The sequence below is a fragment of the Sinocyclocheilus grahami genome, unplaced genomic scaffold (genome assembly GCF_001515645.1).
Source record: "Sinocyclocheilus grahami isolate Dianchi unplaced genomic scaffold, SAMN03320097.WGS_v1.1 scaffold87.1, whole genome shotgun sequence".
Lineage (NCBI taxonomy): Eukaryota > Metazoa > Chordata > Actinopteri > Cypriniformes > Cyprinidae > Sinocyclocheilus > Sinocyclocheilus grahami.
In genome coordinates, this window is record NW_015505266.1 from 293,624 (window position 1) to 312,507 (window position 18,884).

The following is an 18,884-nucleotide window of genomic DNA, read 5'->3' on the forward strand; positions in this document are numbered from 1 at the left end:
TGTTCCTGCTATCTCGCCCATAGATTTGTTTCAGCCTAACAAGTCTGTTTCACTTGCATGGAGAGCTTCTTTGGCCGCATGATGTGGTTCACAGCGACAGCTTCCAAATGCAAATGGCACACTTTAGGCCCCATCCACACGGAGACGCGTTTAGCTATATACGCATACATTTTGTATCGTATATTTGTGTTTTGATCTTTTCGAAAAGAAACAATGTATTTTTAAAAAACCATGTCTATTTTATCAGGAAATTAAATCCATAAATGCCGTTTTGACGCTCTTTGATGTAGCCACAGACAAGCGGAAGCGCGGAGAGCGACCCAGTCAGCAAATTTCCCGGCCCAAAACTAGTCCACATCTTTTTACCAAAACCAAAACAGTGCTATAACCCAACCCAGAGTGAGCCAAATATAATTTTAATTCCCTTTTCTACTAGTTACAACCGGTTATAACGCGAAATAAACTCGCTCATGTCATGTAATCTCAATCAGTTTTGCAACCGCGGAAAAATGCCAATAAAACAGCATTAGCTTTACCTCAGGCAAGCCATTCAGTGTCCACAGCTTGTTGCTAGAAAATTGCAATGTGCAAATGTGCAGTTTGTATGTTTGCATACATTTTTTTTTGTTTTTTTAGTGTTGGTTATTGTATCTAAAAACAAATAGAAATTGAATTTAATAGATATGGCTCTGTTGTTAATTGCAACCGTTTAATATTTTAGCAATGTGCTCTAATAGGGCTCCCTATTGTATAGCATTAGCTTAAATAGATTTTCTTTATCCTTAAGAAAATTGTAATTATAATTGAGTTTATTTAAAGGCAGAGCCATGAATTGTTCAGTAAACCAGTTTATAAAAATAAAAATAAAAGCAATTGTATGTTTTCTCCCCCTGCTGTAAAATGTATGAAACTGTGACTTGAAAACTGAGGTACAATTACACTAATGTTTTCATTAATATTATGTATATGATTAAGTATTATGTCTAAAAATAGCCTGTTATTAATGTAGCTAAAACGTTCCTAATTTAAAAAGGCACTCATGTCTTGGGTGATAGAAAATAATGTGTGCAGTGCTGATTTACACTCATTTATGTGCTCGTCTTGAAATAATATCTATGATACTAATTATGATATACTAATGTTCTTTTTTCTCTTCTTTTTCCTGACAGACTGTGAGTGAGAAAGACTGACGAGACTTACTAAAAGTATACATTTTTTGTACATTTATTCACTCATCTGACATTTGCAAAATAGAACTATGTTCTGTATTGTAATTCTGTTATTAAAATTCTACTATAAACATTTTAAAAAATGAGTGTGAATACATTTTTGTGTTTAAGATTTACTGTGTAATGGGTATTTTAAATAATAATAAAAAAAAAAAAGGTGTGGTGTAAATATGGTTAAATAATGGCATTTGGTTTATCAGCCACATGTGGGCCACATAAGGGCCATCAGCCCTTTACAGAACTCAGCCATATAAGAATACCATATACGGTCCATATATCAGCCACTTCTGTTTTTATTATTTGGCTCACTCTGGGTTGGGTTATGGCACTGTTTAGGTTCAGTTCTGGCTAAAAAGATGTGGACCCGTTTTGGGTTGGCGAACACAAACTAATCTGGGCCACATTTTAGCTGTTGATATGGGCCAGATCCGCACCAAAGGAAATTTGCTGACTGGGTAGGCGTTTCGTCCACACGGATCCGGCGTTTAGGGAGACTTTAAGTCCATATTGTTTTGGTCAGCAGCTAAAATGATAAAAATTGTGCCTGTGTCCAAATATATATGGACCTAACTGTATGTACGTGTGTATGGATGTCAAATTTGTGTTCTTGACAGGACAACAAAGAAATATAATTTAAACAGATATTATACAAGCAGAAATTATTTTTACAAACAAAAACTGTTTTTGTACTCACAGCCTGAATATATACCTCTCTCCAGATTTTGTTTTGGAGTTTTTCCAGACTGGTTATTTTTTTGGTTTTTATGTTCTGCTTTAGCATTTTGTTCCATTTTGTGGATGAAACAAAATATTTGGACATTAAATGAAGAAAAAAAACCAGGATTAATAAAAGAATTTACATTTACTCGCATTTATTTTTAAAAATTCAACGTGCATAATCAGCCAATCAGTAATCTCATGAAGTTAAAAACGCTCTGTAAACATGTGCTCGGTGGTCTTCCGTTTGAATATCTGTACAAATAAACGCAGATTAGTCTCGGGAATACTTTCTAAAATTGAAATAACACGTTAAAGCCGCATTTAGATAAAAAAACCAAAGACTATATATATATAACTTTTTCCATTCATTAAAAGCCATCTGAAAATCATTTTGTTGCCACAGAACAACAAATTTACTTAAAATACCACTGAACTGCACAAAACTGTATAACAGATGTTTCACATTTCATGATGCATGGCCGATTGTACACAGCAGCGGATAAATACAGGTACATCTCAATCAATTAGAATGTCGTGAAAAAGTTCATTTATTTCAGTAATTCAACTCAAATTGTGAAACTCGTGTATTAAATAAATTCAGTGCACACAGACTGAAGTAGTTTAAGTCTTTGGTTCTTTTAATTGTGATGATTTTGGCTCACATTTAACAAAAACCCACCAATTCACTATTTCAACAAATTAGAATATAGTGACATGCCAATCAGACGAGCCAAAATCATCACAATTAAAAGAACCAAAGACTTAAACTACTTCAGTCTGTGTGCATTGAATTTATTTAATACACGAGTTTCACAATTTGAGTTGAATTACTGAAATAAATGAACTTTTCCACGACATTCTAATTTATTGAGATGCACCTGTATGTCTGAAAAGCAGCAAAAAAAGCTAAGTTTGAAGCCTGAGACAAAATATATATATATATTACACTCGTGTGGACTCTACAATACAGCTTCCCAGGATGCATTGTGTCAAAACTGTAAAAAACGTTCGTAAAAAGAAATGTTCATCATACTGTGTAGGTGAATACTGCAAATTCTCAATTTTTTTCCCCAACTTCAGCCTGTTAGCTCAACTGGCAGCTCTCGGCTACACAATGTCTCCCACTGGCGAGCCAAGAGCGATATTAGCCGCTCTCTGCTGTCCGCTCCTGGTACAAAAATACACCATTGCACTTCCCCCTCGGCTCCTCCAACCCCCTGCGTCCTGTCGCCCTTCCCGTCACTCTCCGCAAAATGGTCCATGGTAAGGTGGCACAAAAGATCCGGTCCGGGGACGTCGTCGAACACCAGCGTTAGGGCTTGTGGGTAAGTCTGGTAGCCCATTAGCACGCGGTCCAGGTCGCGTATTCGTCGGGCATCCGTGAGGCGGTACTTGTCTCTTTGCGGAGGCTCTTTTGCAAATTCGGGTAGCGGGTAGCTGATGTGGTCTTCATCCAGGAGGAAGACGTCCGTGCTGGTGAGTATAAGAGTCTTGGGTTGTAGGACAGTCTGGTTCTGGGCCGTCTGGCCTGGAACGACGTGGACCTGGAATACCAGTACATACAAAAGAATGTTGAAGGAGTGAGACGGTGCCTGAGGGGTCTTCCTCTCCGCTACGATGAAGGTGAGGTCTCCGATCTCTTCCTCGCTTGGATATACGAACTTCACTTTGCTGGAATGGACCAGTTCGTAGTTCTCCATTTTACCTGATTTATGAGGACATACAAATATTTTAACATCAAAAATCGTTTGCTAAACATCCAGACAAAATGTTTAGATAAGCATGAGTGATGTATTGAATATTCACAGTGCAAGTAGACAAACCTGTGCTTTTGTTTCCAAACTGCGAGTAGAAATCCAGCTCAGAAGGTTCAGGAGAGGGAACTTTCTCCAGCAAGGTCAAAACCATCATCAGCTGCTGCAGGAACCGGTGTGTGCCGTAACCGTCACGTGTCAGACAGGAAATTATGTGATCAGCCGAGGGCCCTTTGAAGAGAAAGGTTAAACTTAAACTTGAAGTGTTTTCGATCTCAGGTTCATTGCAGTATCAATTAATTCAGAGTAGAAGTTAAAACTGGTGCGAACAAATGCCAAAAATGTGATCTTCACACAATTTCTACAGAGAGAAGCAGCAATATGAAATGCTATTTAGTTCCTTAGCAGAGTTGAATTCATGAAGCTTTCGCACAAAACAAACCAGCCAAACTCTGATGTCGAAATGGACTTGTGAAAAATTTTAAACAGCATGCACTTATACACAGTGGTGGCCAAAATGATTAGAACACTAGTATTTTGCTGTAGACACACAACAGCAAAAGACAGAAATAACTGATTTAAAACCATTTTTAGCTAGTGAAAATACTAGTGTTCTAATAATTTTGTCCACCACTGTATATACAGTATTATATATTGGTAGTCCTTTTGTTTAAAGGATTAGTTCACTCCCAGAATAAAAATATCTAGAAAATGTTTATTCTGGACGTGAACTAATCTTGTAAACTGATGATTACATTTGGTGTCAGCTTAATAAATATGTCATCCAATCACGTATATCTTTGACTCATTTTGGATGGAAAATGTGACCAGAAGAGATCATGATCAACACAAACTCACCCACGACTCTGAAGTACTGATCGAACAAGCCCACATTGACGCTCTGCAGGTCTTTTAGTTTTAGGGTGAAGCAGAAGGAGAAGAGGAAATCAGTGTCCTTGTGCTCAGACGGGTTCCAGGTCCACATCACTGCAAGATCAATCAATTTAATGAATCGATTTTAATGTGCCATCTAGACTGTTTGACTAGAACAGCATATAGAATAGCATAAGTAAATAAATATAAATTAGTAGGTACTATATCAAATGAACAACATAACTGAATATGGCTGAAGATCAGATTAGAATAAAATTGTCTCTCCAAATGTAAAGTAAATTTTTGCTCACTTGATTGGTTGGTGAGTGAGGATGCCGTATCGTCCAGGACGAAGTAGATGGCTTTGGTGGACAGCAGGACACAGGCGGTCGTCTCCACATCAGGAGATCTGTAGAAGAGCACCGACGTCCACAGAATGTGTTTCAGCTCCTCATTCTCCATCTGCATGCAAACGGTGAGATAAACACCCTAAGTGTTCTGTCTCTTCATTGCATAATACTGCAGTTTATTTAGCAGTGTTTGCTTAGTCAAGGATTACAATTGCTCAAATGTAGTGTCAGAATGGTTTCTTCCATGCATTTTGTGCTATGAACATGAATGATACCTTGAACCATGCAATGTATTGTTTTGAAGAATACAGGACATGGCCAGGAAAACAGCCACATACTCTATAAACACCTCGAATTAAGAGTAGGGCATTAATGATTGTAGGGTTTGAGGGTTACTGATCATGTTACAAATTTAAAATGTTAGGGTGTGTTTGTTTACACTATAAATTCTGTCTAGGATATTCTGTAAAAACAAGACACTGATTGAATAGGAATGCGTGGAAAGAGGTTCAGATAGTCATCTTGAAAACAAGGCAGCTGGCCAAATGTAACACAGTCAAAATAAATAAACAAACGTACAGGAGCCAAAAGCGCACACAGGAAGAGAGGGGTTGACACAACCATCCAGGAAATTTCCTCGTAGGATCAGAATCTGCAAAATGAGCAAACGACTTGCCTCTGCAATATTGTCGTGGAAGAAGTGAACGAGCTGGTCTCCCTTGAGAGACGAGATGAGGAGTAATGAGGAGGAGAGCGAGAAGTGTGAGGGACATTGGTTGTCTTCCATCAGCTGCTGAATGAGGGATTTGGCTGGATACAGCAGAGACAGGGTCAGGTGGGGTCTTGGCACCTCCTGAGGGACACTGTGGGAAAAAAACAGTGCAGTATATCTACTGTGAAAACAGCTAAGAAGAACCATTAAGGTTGTGCTAATTAACAAATGCTGTCTTAGGAAAAATGAGTAGTCATTTAGCAGATGCATTTTATCTTCTCTGCTGTATTTGGTAGTATCCAGTAAAGATGGTTCATCTGTAAACTAAGGATTAGGGATAAGGTTTGACCATTCGCAAAGACCCGCCCCCTTAGTTACTGTTGAAATACCAGTACCATTTTGTATCTCTTTAATGTGTTGTGACAGATCGCTATAGCGTCCTATTTTAAGCAGAACATGAAAGGATCATCTCTTTCTCTTTACTAGTTATAGCACAAAATTAAAAAAAAAGTGACGTGACATGTGGCCAAGTATGGTGACCCATACTCGGAATTAGTGCTCTGCATTTATCCCATCCAAAGACACACACACACCGTGAACACACACCCGGAGCAGTGGCAGCCATTTTTTGCTGCGGTGCCCGGGGAGCAGTTGGGGGTTCGGTGCCTTGCTCAAGGGCACCTCAGTCGTGGTATTGAAGGTGGGAGAGAGCGCTGTACATTCACTCCCTCCACCTACAATCCCTGCCGGTACGAGACTCAAACCCACAACCTTGGGTTACGAGTCCGACTCTCTAACCATTAGGCCACGACTTCCCCCTAAATATGAATTAACATCAGAAGGTATCTTGTTTCAATCACGGGAAGATGTCAATATACACACCATTTTTCAAGTTCAAGTCCACCAATGTTAATCTAATCTCCTCTCTGGTTTGTTTGTCAAACAACATGGAAGATTCGGCGTTATGATTGGTAAGATCACCTGCTAGACAAATTCCCAGCGAAGGGTGAATTGAAAGACTGGTTAGGGATATAGTAAAATCTTAATTTTAAAATCGTAAAATCGACTTTTTGAGTTGGGATTTCTTGTCTAGTCCGATGAACTTCTGGTTAAGATTTATTGACAATTCTCATGCTAACAGCTATAGCTGCAATTTAAACAATATGATGGTGCCAATTCCCAACCCCAACTGGCGGACATTTAATTTATTGTCAGTAGAAAGCTACTGTAGCTACATGTAGTCCAGTATATTCTTTCTGAAAGTGTCTTGTTAAAAGGCACAAATGCTGACAGCCTTTGCGAGGTTTGAACCTAAAACATTTCAGATACATTCCAGTCTACAGCTTAGGACTGGAGCTAAAATGGCATCTATACATACCTTTGAAATTACTGGTAATGAATGAGCCCCATTACCTGCTGGTAGGTATTCTTTCTGTGGCTGTAGCAGGAGCAGGACAACTGTGCACTTTAGAGTGTCCTTTCTTGGTGCGCTGGAGAGCGATGGTCTTAATTTCCCTCAGATTGGACCGAAGCTGTGTGAATTCTATCTGGAATGTGAACTTGTCTTGTGGAAGGGCAAAAACAACAGTCAGACGTTCGTGACCTGCCATCAGTTCTACAACATGCTCATTGTAGAAACGCCGAGAGTCTGAGACAGCCCTACACGAACAGTCCTGCTTTGGGTCGAGAAGCGTGAATGAGAGTGGGATACGGGTTACTTTGGAGCAGCTCCGCATCGCACTTGCTTCTGAAGGGTCCCGGGACGCCAGAGTAACGAAGTCTACCTTGAGAATGCAGAGGTGCCGAGAGGTCAGGAAAAGAATCATGGGATTGGAGGTTTGGTTCTGACCGCTTTCAAACAGGCCGATTTGGGACAATACATCCAAGGTAGCTGAGTTCTTTGGAAACTGTGGGTTGTTTGCGACGTTCTTGTTGGAGGTAGATGAGTCTAGATCAAGGAAATGGATCAAGTGTCCGCCTTTAACGCTGCCCTCACTTTCCTCAAAGTCCCAAGAGTTCAGAAATTGTCGGATAAACACTTGAGTGTTAGAGGAGTTCAAAACTTGCTCATTAGTTTGGTCCACATGTGGAACAATGCAACAGTGCATCTCCTTCAGACTTTGGGCACCTGAGAAAAAGAACCATCGTGTATTGCTTGACTTGACCTTCAAGGAGAAACAAACCTCTGGAATATCAAACTGAAAGGTCTCAATGTTGGTGTACGGCACAACCAAGTCTGTCTCAAGGTTCTCCATTAGTTCTTCCAAAGTACTCACTGGTTCTTCTGACCTTGTGTGGAAAACCACAAGTGAACTGTCCGTTGCCACCAAACAAGTTGGCCGCTGACTCAAACCTTCTCCAACACTGATGCAAAGAGACCAAACCACCATTTTTACATTATCAACTGCAGATTCCTTCTTCACATCATCTGGCATATTTTCCTGAATGGTAGATGAGGAGGAACAACCCATGATCTCGTTGGTGTCATCTATTGTCATCTCAAAGTACCCATCTCCAGATTGAGGACTGCCTTGGTCTGTGCCCTCAAGAGTCGTGGTTTTGCAAGGTATTGGAGTTGATTCTTCTATATTAGCCTGGCTGAGGTGAGCAGAAAGCTGGTTGGTAAACTCCTGGTTGGTGGTAGCGTAGGACAGTAAGGGAGGAGGTACAAAGAGATTTGAAAGATTTGCGGTCCAAGGTTTCCACTCCTCTTCACAGCAACAGGGGCTAAAGAGGAATGAAACGTTTTTGGTTTAGCTTTGGAATCTTGAACATAAAACCATAACTGCATCCCTTTAGCACTTCAACACTAGTAACAACCTGTACTTAATCTTCATGGACTGGAAGTTGCATCAATGGACAAATGTTTTAGTAACTACATTTTTATTACTACCTTAGTCAATCAAAAGTTATAAGGCCAAACATTTACTCTACTTAAGACATAAACGTAGAAAAAAACAGCTAATTGCAACCACATTTATGGGATACAAATGTGTTTCGGCATAGCAGAAACAAAACAAAAGAATATAAGAACTAACCTGCTTTCAAACGTGACCTCCGAAGACAAACTGGAATCAATTTGAGTTTTCACCTGTAAAAAAAAGGACCAGTGCTGTGTTCTTGTTTGTTGCTGAAACTACATTACTAATTAATTAACTGTGCTATAATACAAACCAACCTGTTGAATGATATCACAGGCTGAGCTGTAAACATCATAGCATCTCTGGCTAAGTGTAGAATCCACAGGAGTTAATATCTCTTTGGTAATAAAAGCTTTTTCTTTACAAGTAGTTATTTCTGAAAGGGAGACAGATGGAAAGCAAAAGCCATTCTTTAGTCACTAAAGTTTAGTTCACACAGCACAATTCGATGCGGTGATGAAAATGGATGGTGATGATCTGATTTGTTTGTTCAGGCAATATATGCTGTATAAATATATACAGTGTTGCCATGCATATATTTATAAATATATACAGTGTTGCTATACAGTGTTACAATATATGCTATGTTGGGTGATATAGTAACAATTCAAATGTCAGGACGATGTCCAGAGAATGACAGACAACAACTGGCAGCAACTGAAGAAACAGCTTGAAGAAAAATATATCTGATTTTAATTCGATTTCAAACCACATATGGATGCATGTCGAATTAAGGCTTTTGCTGTTAAAAGTAAAAATAAAATAAGTTTGGAGTCAGACACTACATCCCCCCCATCCCATATACAGTGGGTACGGAAAGTATTCAGACCCCCTTAAATTTTTCACTCTTTGTTATATTGCAGCCATTTGCTAAAATCATTTAAGTTCATTTTTTTTCCTCATTAATGTACACAGAGCACCCCATATTGACAGAAAAACACAGAATTGTTGACATTTTTGCAGATTTATTAAAAAAGAAAAACTGAAATATCACATGGTCCTAAGTATTCAGACCCTTTGCTGTGACACTCATATATTTAACTCAGGTGCTGTCCATTTCTTCTGATCATCCTTGAGATGGTCCTACACCTTCATTTGAGTCCAGCTGTGTTTGATTATACTGATTGGACTTGATTAGCAAAGCCACACACACACAGTGTGACTAATTCAAGACCCCTGGAGGTCAATGTAAAGGGTGTGAGGGATCATAAACGTCTTAATGTTCATTTTAAATGTTACAACATGTCCAAACCAGAACGACGAACCATAAATCGCCATGTTAATCAGTTTTTCCACCTACACTGAAATTTTACTAGTCCAAATCCTGCTCCATAAAAAAAAACACATATTTACTGATTGGCTATGGATTTAATGCTTACTTGGTGATCAAAACATCATGCCTGGTTAGGACACGATGTTAGTACTTACAAAGTGGTGCATTCATGTTATTACCATAATTAAAATTTTTCTGTCTAATTTAATAAAAGTGCAGACTTTTAGCACTTTTTTCCCCAATAACAGTTCAAAGCTTCACTGCCATTTTATTATATTTACAACCATTTTACATGCCGTTTTACTATAGATGATTCTGCCTGATATGCTTTCTTGATTCTAAAATTAAATTTAAAGAAAATAATTTAAATAATATTTTAATTGTTCAAAACTATTTAAATCAACAATAAATAAATAAAAATCCTTAGACTCGAAACTGAACAGCTCTATTGATGTAGTGAGTATTTTTCTATCATAGTAATTATGGTAATTCAGAGTCATGAGTGCACTGCAGTGTTTAAGGTATATACTATAATATTACAATAGCATATGCACATTTTAAGTTAATGCATAATCGCATTTATTTAACACAGCATGACTGCAGACATGTGAAGTGCCGATGAGGAGTCAGGCCAGGAGGATGCGCCACAACTCCTGTCTTTCACTCCACTGGAAAATTAGTGTTATGTAATAGATGCTGACACACCAATGCATCAATGTGAGCATATAAAGCCAGACAATTAATTATCTTTTTGTTGATTTGTCATGTCTGGATGTCAAGGTTTAGGCCGATTCACACCTAAAAAACTGTCACAATTAATTAAATGAAAGCCATCAGCACACTCCTTTAAAACACTATAAATATATCACAAATATAATTACATTAGTCAGAAAACCATTAACCTGCCAGATAAAGCAGACTGAATTAGAACCTCTTACATAACGTTTTATTTAGCAGGGCTTTTACGTAAATTTGTTTCCATTGTCAACTGACTTTACATCATTTTTCTTAAATTTTTTTTCTTTAATTCCTTCTAAGCAAAAGCAAAACAGACAAATAATAATATATGTTAATAGCAAAAATTAATAATAATAAATGTTCATAGTAATAATGTTGTTATGATATTGTAATAATTATAATACTAATGCTGTTAATAATAATAATAATAATAATAGAACAAAATGATCCTTTATCCATTTAATTTACATTTAAAAAAATAAAAACAAATATAAAATCTTCAAAATACCTTTTTCTCATTGTTTGCCATTCGGTCTTTGGCCTCTTTTGCTTTCTGAATGGCTTTTAGCACCTCCACTGTGTCGAGCTCTTTTTCTGTGGTGGTTGTACCATCCAAACACACCTGCATGACAAACATGAATTATACTTATATATATAAATTAGAAACAAATCCCGAAAAATGTCTGAAAAAATGAATCATAAATAAATGTAATTATTTGTTTAGTTTGGCACTCTTTTTTTCTTCTTGGTGTAATAATACTGCAAAACTGCGCAGTAAACAGACCGAACTCTCGATGAAAAGCTCTAGGCCAATACCTCGGAGGCCCGGTCGCAGAACTGGGCCAGAACTTTAGTCCTGTAATCTGGGATGATGCACATGGGGTTATCAGCCAGAGACAGTTTCTCCAGACAGGGAAGAGTGCCAATGTTTTTAATTTCATCCATCTTAAAAAAAACAGAAGACAGAGAGAATTATGCTGGTGTCAGGAAAATAATGTCTAAGCAAACACTGTAATAAACTACCTGTGCTAATTTGTTGCTGCTTAAATCCAAGTTAACCAACGAGTAAAGTTTACTGAGGCCGGAAAGGGTATCCAGCTGATTCCCAGACAGATTCAAAGTCTTGATATTCCCCAGTTTAGTGTGAACGCCCTCCAGCACCGTGAGTTTGTTGAAGGACAGATCCAGATGAACCAGGTTGTACAAATGCTGCAGTCAACATAATAAGAAATATTGAAAATTCATTGGATTCTAAATGTCAAACCTACTTTGCACTTTAAAAATAATATTACGAAATTATCTAGAGACAACACACCTGAAGGTTTTCCACTAGAGACAATTCATTATAGCTGAGATCAAGGAATTCGACTTCAGGAATCAGTTTCTGTACCAAAAAGATCAGGAAAAGCTCAAATTAGAAAAGGAAAGATAAACTGGTATGCATTTCATATAATGTACAATCATAGCTCACCACCGACTCATCAATGCAGCGTATGAAGTTTCGGCTCATGTCCAAAGTAGTGAGCATCTTCCACGTGGGAATGATCGCCGTCACAGGACAGTCTGTATCAACACCCTCAGGTTCCCACTGCGCAAATTCGGACGCTTCGGGGACCAAGATTTCCTATTGAAGACAGAGCGTACCATTGTCATTCGAATAACTTTCAGCACCAATCAAATGTGACCCTGGACCACAAAACCAGTCATAAGGGTCAATTTTTTTAAATTGAGATTTATACATCATATGAAAGCTGAATAAATAAGTTTTCCATTGACGTATGGTTTGTTAGGTTAGGACAATATTTGGCTGAGATGCAACTATTTGAAAATCTGGGAAAAAAATGAAGTTTTTATATATTTACGGTAGGAAATTTACAAAATATCTTCATGGAACATAATTTTTACTTAATATCCTAATGATTTTTGGCATAAATTTTTACCCATGCAATGTTTTTTTTGGCTATTGATAAAAATATACCCAAGCGACTTAAAGGGTTAGTTCACCCAAAAATGAAAATTAGTGTTTTACTCACCCCCGATGCATCGTAGGTGTATATGACTTTCTTCTTTCAGACAAATCCAGTTAGAGTTATATTAAAAATTGTCTTTGATCTTTCAAGCTGTTTAATGCCACTCAGCGGGTGTTGCACGCATCAGTCCAAAAGAAGTTAAATAAAAAGCGCCGGGGGGGTGAATGAAGGCCTCCTCTAGCAAATAGATGCGTTTTTGCAAGAAAAATATCCATATTCAAAACATAATAATCACTTTAATGTAGCTTGCGCTCACTATTGTAAATGGAAGCAGTTCCGGGGGAATGACGTATGGAGGTCAGCGTTGCGCATGCGCCGGTGAGTCTCGTGAAAACCAACGTTAGTTAACAGGAGCAAAGGAAGCAAAGTTTCCTTACTTTAGCAAAGGAAAACCAGTCTCCTCTTGGCTTATATCGAAATCCTCCGACACTCTTCTTTACAAATCCTCGTTTTGTACTTCTAATTAGTGACCGTTGTTTTGTTTTGATCTCTCCGCTGCGCTTCCGCGTTCTTCACTTCTGAGCGGCGCATGCGCAACGCTGACCTCCATACGTCATTCCCCCGGAACTGCTTCCATTTACAATAGTGAGCGCAAGCTACATTAAAGTGATTATTTTAAATATGGATATTTGTCTTGCAAAAACGCATCGATTCGCTACAGGAGGCCTTTGTTCACACCCCGGAGCTTTTTATTTAACTTCTTTTGGACTGATGCATGCAACACCCGCTGAGTGGCATTAAACAGCTTGAAAGATCAAAGACAATTTTTAATATAACTTCGACTGGATTCGTCTGAAAGAAGAAAGTCATATATACCTAGGATGGCTCTGGGGTGAGTAAAACAGCCTAATTTTCATTTTTGGGTGAACTAACCCTTTAAGTTTTGTGCTCCAGGGTCACAAACGGTTTAGAAGTTTGTTGCTTTTAAGAATTTTTACTTGCAAAAACTAAAACGTCGCAACCTTTTAACGGACCCTAAAAACCATCTGTTTTTATTTCTTGATACGCTTTCCTGCTAATATATGTTATTTTCTAGCGTACCTTCATACTGCTGGCTGAGAGATGGATGCTGAGCGTGGCCAGTGTGGGCTTGAGGGAAGGTAGACCTTTGATCTGTCCAGCATCACAATCACTGATCTGAGAATGAACATTAAGTGTTAAAAACTTTGCCCTCCAATGACCCCCAAAAACACAAGTCTCTTCACCTCGATCTGAAGCAGCGATTTAAAGATGGACAGGTCAAACGGGAGGATTTGCTCCCCTATGTTACTCGTCCCCACCGCTGCTTTCATTCCAGGGATCTGAGTGTGAAGATTTAATGTCAACAGCAGATAAAACGTGAGAGTTCTGACACTTTTACTGCAACTTCTACTACTATATTTTCAATAGAGAATCTAGAAATTGAGATACCAACAGTGAACCAGTTTATATATATATACTGATATTGGCACTAATATTTCACGACTTTTAGTAAAGTGACAAACTCAAACCTTGAGGTACTTGAGGCGGCAGGTGAAGTCCAGGATGTGTCCCAGGTCGGCTTTGGCATCTCCGTTGGCACAGGTTGGCTTGGCGAGTTTTAGCTGCTGTGTGACGGCGTACAACTGGAGCGGCCTGAGGAGAAACACCTCGCCTGCAGCCAACAACTGCTCACCTAGAGGAAAAGACAAAACTACTACACTTTAGAGATCTTAATGTCATACAAAACTGATTTTTTTACAGAAATAGAAATACGCAGAAATAACTGAATGAGGATGTATTAAACTGATTAAAAGTGAAAGACATTTATAATAATATTTCATAATTTTTTTGCACTTTCTGTTCATTAAAGAATCCTGTTAATACATGTAATGATGCATTTTAAGCCATTTTCAACATTGATAATCATAAATGTTTCTTGAGCAGCAAATCAGCATATTAGAGTGATTTCTGAAGGATCGTGTGACACTGAAGACTGGAGTAATGATGCTGAAAATTCAGCTTTGCACAACAGGAGTGAATTACATTTTTAAAATAAATTTCGATAGAAACCAGTTATTTTAAATTTTAATAATATTTTAAATTTGTACTAGTTTTACTGAATTTTTGATCAAATAGATGCAGCCTTTGTTAGATTTCTTAAAAAAATCTTACCAACCTCATAGTGTAGTGTAGTGCAAAACTGCTCATATTATGTATTATGCAAATTAGAACGCTAGATAAAAATAATGAACATGTCAATATTTCAACATGGGGACTGTAGAAAATGCATCTAAGGTTATTTTATAATCGGTTTGCATCATTTTTTTTTATAACATCTCACTCTGAGTCCAATATGAATAACACAATTTTTAAAAGGTATCAGACTGCAGTTATGAACCTTTTCTACATTAAAATATTTGATGCCTGATTTCCCTTTAAGCATGCTAAAGTCTCATTTGGAGCATTATTATAATAGCGTAGATTTATAATACTGCACATTTCACTGTTTTTCAGCCAATGCATGAAATGTTTCAAGCATATAACAACTCTAGGAATTAATAACAACAGACCCTTGTGAAAGAGCTCTTCAGCCAGGGCAGCAGCAATTCCACTGATTTCCTGAAAATAATGAAGTTCAAGTCAAAGATGGAAACTCTCACAACAAACCTTATTCAACTATTACATTTGCTCATTTTAAACGTCCACAAATTATAACCAGTGGCCTTGTTCATTGTCTAAACTGCAAAAACAGCAACGTCATTGGAATGAGTTTAATGATCTGCATGTGCTTCTTCAACTCATATCTTGAAAGATTGTACCAGGGGAATGCAGAAATGACTCGGATTTCCCCATGACATCCCGTTTAAAGGAACTTCTCACCCAAAAAATGAAAATTTACTGAAAATGTACACACCCTCAGGCCATCCAAGATATGTGTATGAGTTTATTTCCAAATCAGAACAAATTTGGAGAAATGGATCCTCTGCAGTGAATGGGTGCCGTCAGAATTAGAGTCCAAACAGCTGATCAAAACATCACATTAATCCACACAACATATTTGTTTAGAACTGTTTTGGCTTGTAAACGGTGCTTGATCTCTGCATATTTCTCTCCTGATTCAAACGAGAAAACGCTTTCACTGGATAAAGCAATATTATGGATAGAGGCCAGAAGAAATGGTTTTAAGTTAAAAATCTCTTATCTCTTCACAAGATGTTCATTGATGCACTGGAGTGGTGTGGATTACTTGTGTATTATTGGGATGTTTTTCTCAGCTGTTAATCTGACGGCACCCATTCACTGCAGAGGATCCATCGGTGAGCTACTGATGTAATGCTAGATTTGCCAAGGAAGAAACAAACTCATCTACATCTTGACATTTTCTGCCAATCTTTATTTTTGGTTGAACTACTCCTGGTGCTTCTTCAACTCATTTCCTGAAAGAGCTCACCAGAAATAACTCTGATTTCCTCATGACATCCTGTTTTTCATTCTACATATTTTGAGTAAATGAGTTCTAATGCGTGTTGATGTGCACAAATTCAACAAAAAAAGCTAAGCCAATTAAGGACAAATGCATAAACATAAAGCACTTCGGCTCTCCAAAACAACTCAGTCCGGTCATATGCCTATTCCAGACAAAAGTCTTTTAGAGATCAATATCAATTACTCTACTGTCAGTGCCAAAACATCGCTTACGGCCAGATAACAGGCCCTGCTGTTCCTAGAACCATTTATACGGCTGAGATAAGAAAATGCAGTGCAACACGATTCATCTTCACAGGACGAAAGCAACAGAGCAAGAGTTGCATGCAATTGCTTTGGATGGATTACACACAAACTCCGGTTAACATTTAACCATCATGTGACCGATATAAAGCAGAGGAATCTTGTTTACAATCTTCAGCTTCTTATCAAACACAAAGCACATTAAAACTTACATATAAGTGAAAGAGTAAGAATTTAGACAGGACTTTGGGGGTCGATGCAGGGAATCTGCTCAGGAGCGTTTGGAGATAAACCTCCAGCTCCTTTTGTCGCTTCTCGACGAGGCTTTTGGAATTTTTGCCGATGATCTTCTTGGGCGGCAACAGATGTTTATCGATCTTCTTCTCCACAGTGAGCTGCAGTCAACAACATTTCATCAGTTTTATCAGTGACTCGCTCTGAACTATGAACAAAATGTTCATATCTGTGGTCTGATCTGTTCCTTTAGGTGACGTAACTCACTTTTTCATGCAAATCGTGGAAGTCGCTGTATCGATGCTTCACAGTCCAACTGTGATCTCCAACATACACCTCTATGATGTACACCTGAAAAATAGATTTTTGTTATATTCCTTTTTCATAATCAATATGGATTTATTCACTAATATTGCTCATAAATGGGTAATCTCTGCAAACCAACAAACACCTCTCCACTTTGTCATACAATTCATAACAATATAACTCACATTGTGCATTATGCAAATAAGCATGCAAATAATTAAAGTGGCCTCTGACACTGTATTAACCGCTATTATTATGGTTAACTATTAGCAATTAAACACGGGATTCCTTTAAACATTGATACATAATTCCCAAATTTATTTTATTATTAACAAACATTCGCTCTTATGCAACACACATGCTTTATTAAAACGTCTATTTTATCTTAAAGGTTACACAACTGATCTATTAATCAACCAAATATATATATTTTAACCACCAAAACTAACAATATAAATCATTTTCATGCATTTATTCAAAAACTGGTGTCATGAACATGAATATGCACAGAACGCGCGACCCAAACGGACCACATCAAACTGACCGTGTAACTCTCCACCAGCTCGGATCCGACGATACGGACGCGTTTCTCCGCGCACGGCTCCGGTAGATGCCCCGCGTCCATCTTCACTTCAGCGCGAGTTTGAGCGCGTCGCCATGAAAAATGCAAACCTAGCTGTCATGTAGCGCCTCCATCTTTGTTGTGGTTTAACGGGAGCGAAGCGCCGCCTTCTCGTATTTCTCACGCACCGCGGCGCTCAAACTCAAAGAGAGCTTTATCGCCCCCTACCGCGTGCGGATGTTACTACTCAATGTTTTCAATTCAAAGATAAAAAAAAATTACAATATTGCCAAAGCTTGGAATATAAGTGCAGAAATAGAATAATAACAATGAAAAGATTAAAATAATAGAAGAAAACATTATAACAATTTAAACTTAAATAAACTAATTCGAATGTGTGAACATTTCATACCACAGTGTTTTAACATGTAAACACACACAGGCTGAGGGTCACTGGTAGACTGTAGGGAAACACACTGAGGACAGACATAATACAGAACTTAAATTATAGTCATCAACACTATCACTCCATTGATCTAAATTAGGGTGAATTCAGTGAGATTACCCAAATTACTTTATGAAGTACCCACTGATATTTCATGTAATGGTCTAATCGTTTATATATATAATATACATATACAGGTGCATCTAAAAAAAAATTGAATATCGTGAAAAGGTTGGGTTTTTTTGTAACTTATTTCAAAAAGTGAAACTTTCATATATTCTAGATTCATTACATGTACAGTAAAAAATTTTTTTTATATATGTATATGTATATTATTATTTTGATGGTTAGAGCTTACAGCTCACGAAAGTCAAAACTCCAGTATCTCAAAATATTATAATATTTCCTAAGATCAATCAAAAAAGGATTTGCAAAAAAGAAAAGTTAAAGTTCTTTAAAGTATGTTCATTTATGCACTCAGTACTTGGTCGGGGCTCCTTTAGCACAAACTCCAGCATCAGTGAGGTGTGGCATAGAAGCGATCAGCCTGTGGCAATCCAATCCCCTCGATTGACTGTTTCTCATCTTTCTCTTGAAAATATCCCATAGATTCCATATGGGTTCAGGTCAGGCATGTTGGCTGGCCAATCAAGCACAGTAATATCATGGTCAGCAAACCACTTGGAAGTGGTTTTGGCACTGTGGGCAGGTGCTAAAGTCCTGCTGGAAAAGGAAATCAGCATCTCTTGTCAGCAGATGGAAGCATAAAGTGCTCCAAAATCTCCTGGTTGAGGGCTGCATTGACTTTGGACTTGGTCAAACACAATGGGCCATCACCAGCAGACGTCACGTCACCCCAAATCATCACTGACTTCAGAAACTTCACACTGGACTTCAAGCAGCTTGAATTCTGTGCCTCTCTAGTCTTCCTCCAGACTCTAGACCTTGATTTCCAAATGAAATGCAAAATTGACTTTTATCTGAAAAGAGGACTTTGGAGCACTGAGCAACAGTCCAGTTCTTTTTCTCCTTAGCCCAGGTAAGATG

The 18,884-nt window shown here is 38.0% G+C and overlaps 1 protein-coding gene across 1 annotated transcript; it reads right to left on the reverse strand.

The window, feature by feature from the left end:
• Positions 1–2,838: 2,838 nt before the first annotated feature.
• Positions 2,839–17,569, reverse strand: LOC107586977 (nischarin-like). The gene is made up of 20 exons (XM_016274560.1): positions 17,375–17,569; positions 16,792–16,875; positions 16,503–16,685; positions 15,132–15,180; positions 14,091–14,254; positions 13,806–13,901; positions 13,642–13,737; positions 12,042–12,194; positions 11,886–11,954; positions 11,594–11,779; positions 11,387–11,515; positions 11,079–11,192; positions 8,817–8,969; positions 8,677–8,729; positions 7,052–8,365; positions 5,603–5,789; positions 4,888–5,038; positions 4,562–4,690; positions 3,773–3,934; positions 2,839–3,654 (listed from the first exon to the last, which is right to left on the reverse strand). Exons 1-20 carry the CDS (start codon positions 17,453–17,455, stop codon positions 3,026–3,028), a joined length of 4,182 nt encoding a protein of 1,393 aa, XP_016130046.1. The 5' UTR covers positions 17,456–17,569; the 3' UTR covers positions 2,839–3,025.
• Positions 17,570–18,884: the final 1,315 nt, after the last annotated feature.

Coding starts and splice junctions, on each gene's coding strand:
- LOC107586977 (XM_016274560.1), bottom strand. CDS start 17,455: ATGGACGCGGGGCATCTACCGGAGCCGTGCGCGGAGAAACGCGTCCGT. Junction 16,876..17,374: donor AGCTGGTGGAGAGTTACACG/GTCAGTTTGATG, acceptor TCTATTTTTCAG/GTGTACATCATAGAGGTGTA. Junction 16,686..16,791: donor TCCACGATTTGCATGAAAAA/GTGAGTTACGTC, acceptor TGTTGACTGCAG/CTCACTGTGGAGAAGAAGAT.